Below are 11,659 nucleotides of genomic sequence, written 5' to 3'. Positions count from 1 at the left end.
TAAGATATTTGGATTTTAACTAAAAGAGACAGTATTTTCACCATTTCAAAAATACAACTTTTAAAGTTCCTTAACATTTGGAAACCATAAAAGAGAGGGTTGAACCAACTTGGTCTTCTAGGATGAAGAATAATATGGAAGCCAGACTCAGAGATGTAGTGAGAAGAAGGAAAATGGAGCATCGGTGACACAGAAATTATAACTGATCCCCAAACCATCAAGAGATGCCCAAATTTTTTTTGAATTTTTCTTTCAAATACCCTTATTGTTGCTCTTGTCCTTTGTCTTCTAAGATGACACATTCATTTTTCTAAGTCTCTTTTTTTCAGGACACCATAGTGATAGTTATGTTTTTTGAGGAATTTGCACATTGAGTTGAGAACCTTCACTTTAGAGAATATGTCTTTTTCCTCTTTGCTTCTTCAACACTGCTACAGTGTTTGGTACATATTATGTTCCACAAGTATTAAATGAGGAATAAATGAGATAAGCCCACAAGAGTACAGCCTTTTGTTCGCTGCTCAGTTTGTCCCTGAAATTATGGTAAATTTTGTCATTCCGCAAATTTCAAATCATAAAATCAAATCATTGGAATGCCTGGCACATAGTAACTGCTCAATAAATATTTGCTGAGTAAGTGGATGAAATGAAAATCTAAGGCAGTCAGCGAAGTATTTTTTGAATACTTCCTGGGAACGTGGCATTAAAATATTCCTTTAAGATGTCGGCTAGCTGGAGAAATATTGCAAGATGAATATCATGGCCATTAAGTAATATAAGAGCTCAGAGGAGAGAATGATCCTTGTGGACCAGACCAGTATGAGAAAGTTTTAGGAAATTGGATGTTCTTCATTAAATTTTGAAAAATTGGTATGATTTTTAAATGTGGAGAGGAAAAAATGTTGTTGAAGAACAAGGCATGTGTGAGAGCTTTGAGAGATAAACTGTTCTGGGTTCATTAATTTATTAATTGATTGTACCACATTCTCTTCCTAATCCTAGTGAATGCTTAATGATGCCTTTCCTTCTCATTGTTTTCAGGGAAGTGTTGGCCCTGTGGGACTAATTGGACCTTCTGGAATTCCTGGCCCTATGGTAGGGTTCTGTTTGCATAATGGATATTTTCCCCTTAAATTCTCTATCATATCACAAAATATCACTTTTTTTTTTTAAGGGACTTTCCGGGAATAAGGGACTACCTGGAATCAAAGGTGATAAGGTGATTTAAATATTAACATTGTCATAGAGATAATTTCTTATCACATTTATCTTTTTCTTTCTTTTGGGTCAACATAACATATAAGATATTTTGCTTTTATCTATGAGTTTTAATTTGTACTATCAATTATATTAATTTTTCTCAGAAGAAGGAAAACTAGAGATATTATTCTTCATACTTAATATTTTTTTTGTAATAATATTGCCATGTTTGTGATGCATAAGTGTCTTTGTATGAAATTGTGCTCTCTAGGGTGAACAAGGCATTGCAGGAGAGCCAGGAGAACCAGGGTATCCTGGAGACAAGGTAACTTTCTACCACTAATTTTATGTAAATATAAAAAAGTATAAATTAAACATGTATTTTTTTGAGATATAGTATCAATATGGTTTTAAATTCTTAAACAAATTTTTATTCAATTTTTTTGAAATATTTCCATAAATTTTTTTAGTGGTTTGTAAATACAGGTATTTCTGCCTTTTGTGGTATAATAGCTTTTTCTTCCCTCTACTATTCTTTTCTTTTAGGGTGCTGTTGGTTTGCCAGGACCACCAGGGATGAGAGGAAAGCCAGGACCTTCAGTAAGTTTGAACTTTTGCTTTGTTCTTTCTGATTAACAGAGTGCATGCCGTGGCATGAGTTCAATTAATTAATTAATCAATTAATCAATTAATTTTTAATTGACATGTATTGATTATAAATATGGGGTGCAGTGTTATATTTCAATACATGTATACAATGTGTGATGATCAAATCAAAGTAATTAGCATAATCGTCATTGCAAAAATTTATCACTTTTTTGTGATGAGAACATTTGAGCGTCTCCCTTCTAGCCAATTGAGAACATACAATAAGTTATTGTTAATTATAAATGCCTAGTACTACTGTAGACACTAGAACTTACTTGAACTATCTAGCTGTGATTTTTGTATCCATTAACCAACCTCTACCTGCCCACACCCTCCCCGACCTAGCCTCTAATAACTGCAATTCTACTCACCACTTCTATAAGCTCAACTTTTTTTTTTAGCTCCCACATATGAGTGAGAATATGTGGTATTCATCCTTCCATACCTGACTTATTTCACTAGACATAATGTCTTCCAGGCTCATCTATGTTAACACAACTGACAGGATTTCATTCTTTTTTATGGCCGAGTAGTATTCCATTGTGTATATTTTCCACATTTTTTTGAATCCATTCATCTGTTGATGGACATCTGTTTGATTCCATATCTTGGCTGTTGTGAATAGTGCTGCAATAAACATGGGGTGCAGATATCTTTTCAGTATGGTAACTTAATTTCTTTTGCATAAATACCCAGCAGTAGGACTGCTGGATTATTTGGTAGTTCTATTTTTAGTTTTTTTGAGGACTCTCCATACTGTTTTCCATAATGGCTATTGTAATTTACATTCCCACCAACACTTTATAGGAGTTCTCTTTTCTCTGCATCCTTGCCAGCATTTCCTTTTTGTCTTTTTGATAATGGCCATTCTATTCATTCATCTCATTCTGGAGTGAGATGGTATCTCATTGTGGTTTTGATTTGCATTTCCCTGATGACTGGTGACCTTTAGCATTTTTTCATATACCTATTGGCCACTTGTATGACTTCTTTTGAGAAATGTCTAGTCAGGTCATTTTCCCATCTTTTTTTTTTTTTTTTCCTTTTTGTCTTTTTTTACTGACCGGTAACGGGATCGCAACCCTCGGCGTCATGCCCGCACCATGCTCAGCCAGTGATCGGGAACCAGTCTCCACATGGGATCCGAACCCTCGGCGGGAGCGACACCGCCCTCCCAAGCGGCGCACTCTCCAGTGCGCCACCGGGCCGGCCCTTGCCCATCTTTTTAATCAGATTATTTTTATGCTGTGGCATGAGTCTTGATATGTGTCTGCTAATAGGATATAAGAAGTGGGATATAAACCTACCAGTCTTGCATTTTCTCTCTTCAGTTTTAGAATATAGCTAATCCCTCAAGTATTCAGCTCACATTCCATAAACTGTTAAACCTCCGCCCACCCCAATCCCAGGCCAAAGCCAAGTTTCTCTGAGCCCTAAAGATCTTGGTTATATTATTTCTCTGAATGATCTACTATAGACAGTATTTGAATTAAACAATGGGCTTTTAAGCCAGAAGATATATAGCATCTAAAATAATATTTTAGTTTTTTCAAATATCAGTTTCATTAAGGAAACATTCTGAAGAAAAGATAGCATGTCACACACTGTTGTGGGCTCAGATATTCTAGTTTCTTGTCTTCTCTCTAATCCTTGGGCATCAATTAGTTAGAGAAAAAGATACCATATATTGTAATTAGCATTAAACCAAACAAATTATAAAACTAAATTACTTAATAGTTAAAATCATCTAAATAAAATGATTAAAACATGACTCAAAAGTATATCTCTGAATATTAAAAATTATAATAATTCTTGTAGCTAACATTTACTGAGTGTTTATAAAGTGCCAGGCAGTATTCTAAGGGCTGTACATCTAATTTAATCCTTGTAAAAATCCTATGAAGTTATAATAATATTTAGTTAATATTTCAAAATAGTTTTAGGATTTTAATATTGATTATAGCTCTGTAAAGGTGAAGATGATTATAGATAGAAAAAATTAGATATTTAATTATAATTTGTTAGTACAATATTAAAATATATATTGAAAATAAAGTGTTGTTTTCCTGAGCAATTTATCATGTTCCCTTGAACTTTACCCTTCCATCTCAGGGTTATTTATTTTTGCATCTCAGGAAATAGTATTAAATTGCAGAACTTTATCTACCCTGTTCTTTGTGGCTTGTAACAGTGATAGCATTTTACATATATTTCTCAGGAATTATTTAATCCAAAGAACAATTTTTGGCATCTATTTGTTTGATGACATGTTGGTGGTGACTTTTGCTTTTATTAGCTTTTCATTCTGGATTTATGGTAGTTAATCCAGGCAGCAGTCTACCCACACTTGTGCCCTGGAGTTGAATCTCAGAAACTCCAAAATGCATAAAAAAGGTCATGAGAATAGGTCATGAAGCTAATGAACAGCTTCTGTTTTTCAAAGATGATTCTAAACCATATAACAGGGATTTCTGATATCTGCAGTGATTGGCAAAGTAAGACTCTACCTTTTTATATCTTCATTTTTTTATGATGTGTTTAATAAACCTTTGATAATAATAATAAGAGGAAATGATTCAACACATTATCAAGGGCCAATACTAATTAATAAATATCAATATTATTCTCGTATGCTTTATAATTAATTTCTTGAGGAAACTAAAGTCAGATATGCTTACATAAGGCAAACCATTTTAATGCTCCATACTCTTGTATTCAATTTATACTGATAACATGTTTATGTGGAAAAAAAAAAAAATCACTGGTTCAGAAGACAAAAACCTAGATTCTTGTCCTTGCTCTGACACACTTGACCTGCTATGACCTCGGGCATTTAACCATCGTAGTATCTAGTTTTTCATGTTTAAAATGACAGTCAGACTATATGATGCTTAAGGTTCTTTGTAGCTCTGTGACTGTATGATATTTTTCTCTTTTAATAATAGTACTTAGCAATATTTCTCTAGCCTAAGCTAAAGAAAATACAGAGAGCCTGTTTCACCCTTAATACATTGCCTTAAAATTCCTAGTATTTTTTTTTTCCTGAAATAAATTACAAAAAAATGCTAATGGGGTTCTTTCAGGACAAGGAGCAAAAAATAGTGCTTTTACTTGCTCATTTTATGCCTTTCTATACTATGCTACTAAAAAAAGTAATGTCAGCAGGAATTTCTTTGGTAGAGAGATAATTGACCATGTTTTGTTTGTTTTATCAAATCTTTGAGAAATATATACTTCGGTCTGAAGATAAGATAGGGACTCATGACTTAATGCCAGTGAGATGGCCTTGTCTTTAGTCTCACTTTATTTATTGCTTGTTTATATTCTTATTAATAGATGAAATTGTAGATGTTTGACCTGGAAACCTTCCTTGTTATGGAAGGAGACACCTGTTTGATGAAAAGTTGCTTACACACAATGTCATTGTATTAAGAAACAAACTCCCACACTCAATTATACATGTTAGTAATTACATAAAATATTTTATTTACTGTCATAGAAAGAATGCTAAAGTCATAAGGATGTCTTTCCTATTTTATATGTCCTACTTGTAGTTTTCTGTCATCTAAGATTTTAGTATTACTAATATTATTTCCAAATGGATCTAAGTTGTAATATGAAAGAGTATTTTCAAGATATAAAAAAGAATGTCCTGATCTGATCTGGAAGGTGTTTACATTCCAGAACAAGGAAGCTTTTGCTTTGCAAGTTTTCAAAAAATAGGGAAAGCTACCATTCTGAAGTTGTTACAAAATACTCTTTCCTTGATACAGAGAAAACAGACAATTATTATGTCCTTTCCATTTTTTAACTAGAGGTTTCTGTAATTTATAGAGGTTTACTTAATATTAATTCTCTAAAATTTACTTGAAAACTCAGTTTTTGTAAAGAAAAATAGACATTCACAGGAAATTTGCAATTGAAGTTTTACAAAATGAAGAATGAATAGAATTATTCTACAATTTATATTTTTAAATATCTGGTTGTCAGTCAACTTCTCTGAAAATGAAGGCCTAGGGTATGCTCTTTTCCCTTGCTGCTTGTAAATTTAGCTTCTTGGATGGATGTTGCCACTAGAGGGCCCCAGTGAGAACCCCATCTCTCTTTAAGAGAGGTGCTTGTCATTTTAAGAATTTAAGGCTCTCTTAATACTAAGTCTGATGGATCACAGTTTTTGTTTTTATTTGTCAGGCAGAACTTACATGAGAATTTTCACAGTGTTTCATTACCTTTCTCTAGATTTTACTGCTGTAGTTGTATTGTGTCCTGCTTTACGTCCAGAAACCTCAGCATTGAGAATGGATTTAGAATATATAGAAACTATGCTTTAGTTCTTGGAAAATTAATAATTCTGTATTGTATCTTGCAATTTTATGTGATCTGAAGCCTACTTAAATCAAATTTGAAGCTCATATAGAAGCTCAGTATGACAGAAATAATGAATTCAATAGTTTTTCTTATAAAAACAAGGGTATCATCAGACTCATGGCCTTCCCTGTTCTGTAATTCCATCCCTCGAGAACATTGCCAGCCTTTTCTGGTTTCAGGGTTTTTACCCACTTCTCTCTCCTCTCACCTTTCTCTCCAGCCCTGATTTCACTTCTTTAGTATGAATGTCAGAAATGGGCTTCAGAGATGTTGAAACTGAATCCTCAAAACGTCAATTAAAGGATCAAAACAATCTAGGAATTATAGGTATCAGCCAGGAGAGGAGCAAAGGTGTGAAAAGAAGGATTAATGGTTTTAAAATTGACTAACACTTAATGAGTACTTTCCATGTGCCAGGCACTGTGCTTAGTGACAAGGAATTTTCAGAGACAGTCCTAGGACTCTAGTTATTTATAAAAGCAGTTCCTCATCTAGAGTTCCCTACCTTGTTGAGTTAAGTTTTATTGTCTTATCTCTAGAAATCACACATACATATTATACAAGTTTTTGTTGATTTGAGTACTTCACTCATTAGTTTGTTTATATCTGTAACATGAGTAAATATATATTACATCCATAAACATTTTATTTAAATAAGTTTCACAGTGATGATGGTTATAAATTAAGTCTCTAAAAAGTCATTACAACTTTGTGTGACATAATATATTGAGTGCTGTTTGATTACCATAGGCCTATTTTCTCTTTTAATTGTATCAAGTTAATATTTATACCTTCATTCTCTCCCCCCACCCTCCATTATAGGGCCAACCAGGTGACCCAGGACTCCGTGGACCATCTGGCCCTCCAGGACCAGAGGTAAAATATTGGTGGAAAGATAATAAATTTGAAATGAAACAAAAATGGTAGAAATTAAGCTTCATTGGTAAAACATGTTTTTACATATCAGGCTTAAGAAAGATTCTCTCTAAAGTATGTATCTGTGTAAATAGTTTGGACTAAATTTTTTTCTGTTATGTTAGGAGGAATACAACAGTGAGCCTAAGAAAACAGAAGAAGGTATTAACCACATTTCCTCCTGATTAGATCACAGCTGATTTATGTATTTTGCACAACAACATAATAGTTAATAGTTATTAATATAACATATACTTGGGGCTAGAAATGAAATTTCAGGACATAAACTCCACTGAATTGTTAATGCACAGTGCTTCTAATTCTTGTTATATGCATATATCATTTGGATCTCATATTCTAGAATAAATATAAGTAAATCAGTACTACATATATTAAATTTGTTCATATACTGTTTAAAATTTTGATTTTGATTAATGCTTGATATAGAGTGGCTTTCTTTTCTGAAGGTCTACATAGAACATAAGTTTCTGAGATATAACATTTGGGCTTTTTTGAGTCATATAAGTCATATAAATATACTACATGGAGATAAAGCTTCTGAAACTTACTTTCGTTTCAGAAATATATACCAAAATATATGTGTGTGTGTGTGTGTATGTACCTATACGCACACAAAAATACCCATACACATCTAATTTAGAGTCATAGATGCAGCAGTAAAGCTGAGAAAATGAATTTGGCTTCAGAATAAATAAATCCTAGCAATAAAGTCCCCATAGTATCAAGCAATAGGCACAGTTTCTAGGAATAGTACTGTACTAATGCTTTCTCCCTTTCTTTGTAAACCATAAATATATTTCCTGATCCACAGCTGTCGTTCAGTTCAGGTTAGCTGACTTTTTTAGCAAATGCTTATTCTTATTTATTGTCTAGTTAAAAAATATATTATATATTGATAGCTCAAAAATCTAGAAACCTACATTGTACTAGTTTTATTGACAGGGAGGTAATAAAAAGTAAAACACAGTAGTATATTGATGTCATCATTATTAGAAGAAAGAAATGATTCTGAGTAATTAAAACTTCAGATTAATGTAAGTTTATCTCTTTATACGAGCCTACATTCTTTTATCTTAATTATTTTTAATGAAAACTTTCCTGTGTCTTCTCATTACTGAGGATGCCGAATCTAATTTAGCTTCCACTGTCTGTAAAGGTTATTGTTATGACTGTAAATTGTTCTATTATAACTACAGTTATGGACGGGATATACCTTAGGAAGGGCTATGTTGCCTCTTTGCTATCAGTATGGTTTTGGGTCATTTTCTTCTTTCTCATAAAGCTTGGTTAAAGGATGCATGAACCATGTTTTCACTTTCTACTTGGTCTTCCAAAGATTTTTTTTTCTTTGATTCTTTTGAAATTTTATGATTTGGAATCAACATACAAAATGTTGTCTCATTGGTTTTGATATCTGCACTACTGTCCGACTGTACCCATTCTTCCCCTTTACTTGTATTAAATTTTTTCATGGGGCTAAAGATGTAATCTGTACACTCTCAGGAACTGGTACAAGATTCTTTTCAGAACAGGGCCTAATCCAAAGATCATAACTTCTTCTTGATCATAAAAATGTAGTACGTAAGCAACCATACATAAGGCAGCACTTTTACCCAAATCCTTTTTAACATTAGGCTTTTAATAGAATTGCAGGTCCAGAAATTTAAAATAGTATGTCTAATAGTGAATTAAGCTTGAAAAGTTTCTACTTTCCCAGTGGCTGAATTTTCTCAGGTAATGGGTCTTATGTGTTATGCTAAACTTAGGCCTTCTCTTGTAAGCATGGACCAAAGATTGCTAAGCAAGCAAATGGAATTATCAGGCTGTGCTTTAGACATGAGTGGTAGCAGGGGAAGGGTAAAAGGGAAGGAGGCGGGGAGGACAAGGATTCTAATTAAAGGCTATTTAGAGATATAATGCAGTAGAGCAAGGGATTGATAATGAGGTCCTGTGACAACAGAGAGGCAAGGATGGCTTTAAGAGAGAATTAGGAAATACAATTCATAGCACTTGAACCATTCAATTCATTCCATTTGTGGGAGAGAGGAATAAAAGACAATTTTAATATTTCTTGCTTAAACAGTTGGGTAGAATATGTATTACTATTCTAAAAATAAAGAATAAAGGAGGAAAAGGACGATGTTGAGAAGGGGGAGCTTCAGGATATTTGGAAATAATTCTTTGGTTTTGAATCTGTTAAGGCAGAAATGCCTATGGGACATACAGAGAACTAGTTTGATAAGTGTATAGAAACTATAGGCCTGAAGCTCAGAAGAAAAAAAATGCACTAGAGATACGTAATTATATAGTTATCCATATAGAAGTATTAGATGAAGCAACTGTAGTAGATAAAATAATTGAGGGAGAGTTTATAAAACAAGGTTTGAAAATGCTACACACCTGGAAACTGATCCCCAGATGGCTATATTCTATGTCTAGAGTGCAATTAAGTTTTAGGTTGATAATAAAAGGGCAGCAAAATGAATTTTTGTAACTGAAAAACACACTCCTTAGTAATTCATGGTGTGGAGAGGACAAAAATCACAATGTAAATTAGAAAATATTTAGAATTGAATGAGAACAAATCACTATAAAAACTTGAGCACTGCAGCTAAAGCAACACTTAGAGGGAAATTCATAGACAAATTTATTTCTCTCAAAAGCAAGAAAGATAAGAAATAAATTATGCTGAGCATAAATGTAGGGATTTGTTTCAAAAGGAGAAAGAAGTTAAAAGAGATGAAATAGGATAGGCTCTGTTCTCTCTATAAGTAGGAGACTAAATCTCAAGAGTATGAGGAATATACAAAAGGAAGGAGCTTGAGGAGTTCCATGAAAAGTAAGTAAGAGAGTGACTAGGGACGGCTCTGTTCTCTCTATAAGTAGGAGACTAAATCTCAAGAGTATGAGGAATATACAAAAGGAGGGAGCTTGAGGAGTTCCATGAAAAGTAAGTCAGAGAGTGACTAGGGAGAGTAAGTAAGAGAGTGACTAGGGACTAATAAAATAATTTCTGAGTTGTGTCAAGGTTGAAATTTAAAAGGCTTTTGCCTGAACGCCACAAAGTCCTGTACATTTTATTGGAAGTACATTGCAACTCTGAATCTGAGCTTCCTACTGGCCAAAACAATGAAACGTGATCAATTATATGATTCTCCTCTCCCTTGAATAAAAACATATTAATTGTTCAGAAGGAGAGTAATCATTCACAGTGTTAAGGCTGTGTGATTTCCATTTTTCAATATAGAATGATGTCATAACACCAAAGTATAATTTAGTAGAAGCAGTTCTACTAAAGGCAAAAATCATGAGCCCTAGATATGTACTTCTGTGATAGCTTTTGGGTGATAAAAGGTTTAAGCTAATAACTGAAAATTACAGTATTTGGGGGTTAATATCTTCTGCATGAGAATTGATGAGTTAGCCTGAGTACCTTGAGCAAGTTACTTAAGCTCTCTGAGCCTTTTCTCATCGTAAGATGGAAATATGAATAATACCAACCTCAAAGTTGTATTACATGCATTAATACATGTAGACACTTCAGTGTCTGGTTAAGAGGGAGCATTTAATATATGTTAGCTTCCATCATGACCACTGTCATAGTAGGCAGAAGGAACTGTCTAGACCCAAGGCAGAAAAAGCCTGGCCAGTTCAAGATCAGAAAGAGTACCAATGTAACTGGAGTGAGTAGAGTGAATGAAGAGGAAATCCGTATGCAGTGAAGTTGGAAAAGCAGACAGAGGGTATATCATGTAGGCCCTTTCAGTGGACAGTAAGTTGGGCTTTTGTTCTAAATGCAACAAGAAGCCATCAGAGGTTTTGCAGGTCTATGGCACGATCTGATCTGGGATTTATGCTTTTAAAAGGTTACTCTGGCTGCTGTATGTACATGAGAAAGTGGGAAGAAAGGAGACTAAAAACAGCGAGATGATTTAAGGAGATTATTTCAGTTCTCTAGGCACACCTATATGGTGTCTCACACTAGAATTGTAGGAGTAGAGAAAGAGCTTGTTTAAGTGAATAGTAACTTTAGTTTTTGACACTAAAACCATGCCCACTGTAGAACAGTGATTTTCAACCTTGACTGGGCATCAGTATCAACCAGAGGATTTAAAAAAAAAAATACGGATGCCCAGCAGTGAATCAGAATCACTTGGGGGTGCTCCATAGGTGATTAACAGCAACAACAGCAACTATAAAGAACCACATTTTATCCTTCTGTTCTTTATGGCAGCAGAACCTTTATCCAGCAGAATGAAAGTGTTTTCAAATCAGTAAGATATAAGACTGCAAAGGAAGGCAGAACATTCTCCTGCTCTCTATTTGGAAATTATTGTCTGATTCTGTAGGTTAGCAACCTTGGGAAATCATTACTACTATTTACTGCAGTACAGTATGACACACAGACAGCATTCTATAAATGTTTTCAAAATAAAATAATAAAAGAAAGCCACTTAGAACTTTGTTATGAAATTCATCCATTTGCGCAGGAGCTGGGGCAGAAAAG

General features: G+C 33.8%; 1 protein-coding gene across 1 annotated transcript in view; it reads left to right on the top strand.

The window, feature by feature from the left end:
- Nucleotides 1-1,041: 1,041 nt before the first annotated feature.
- Nucleotides 1,042-11,659, top strand: part of LOC103598344 (collagen alpha-1(XXIV) chain-like) — a gene marked incomplete at its 5' end in the record, with an annotated part of 118,124 nt that continues 107,506 nt past the window's right edge. Inside the window, 5 exons of the mRNA XM_008582341.1 lie at nt 1,042-1,095; nt 1,175-1,219; nt 1,472-1,525; nt 1,747-1,800; nt 7,039-7,092. Of these exons, the coding sequence (XP_008580563.1) occupies nt 1,042-1,095; nt 1,175-1,219; nt 1,472-1,525; nt 1,747-1,800; nt 7,039-7,092 (261 nt within the window). The remainder of the gene's footprint in view (nt 1,096-1,174; nt 1,220-1,471; nt 1,526-1,746; nt 1,801-7,038; nt 7,093-11,659) is intronic.

The sequence above is a fragment of the Galeopterus variegatus genome, unplaced genomic scaffold (assembly GCF_000696425.1).
Source record: "Galeopterus variegatus unplaced genomic scaffold, G_variegatus-3.0.2 Scaffold2575, whole genome shotgun sequence".
Lineage (NCBI taxonomy): Eukaryota > Metazoa > Chordata > Mammalia > Dermoptera > Cynocephalidae > Galeopterus > Galeopterus variegatus.
This window is presented reverse-complemented; position numbering and strand designations above follow the sequence as displayed.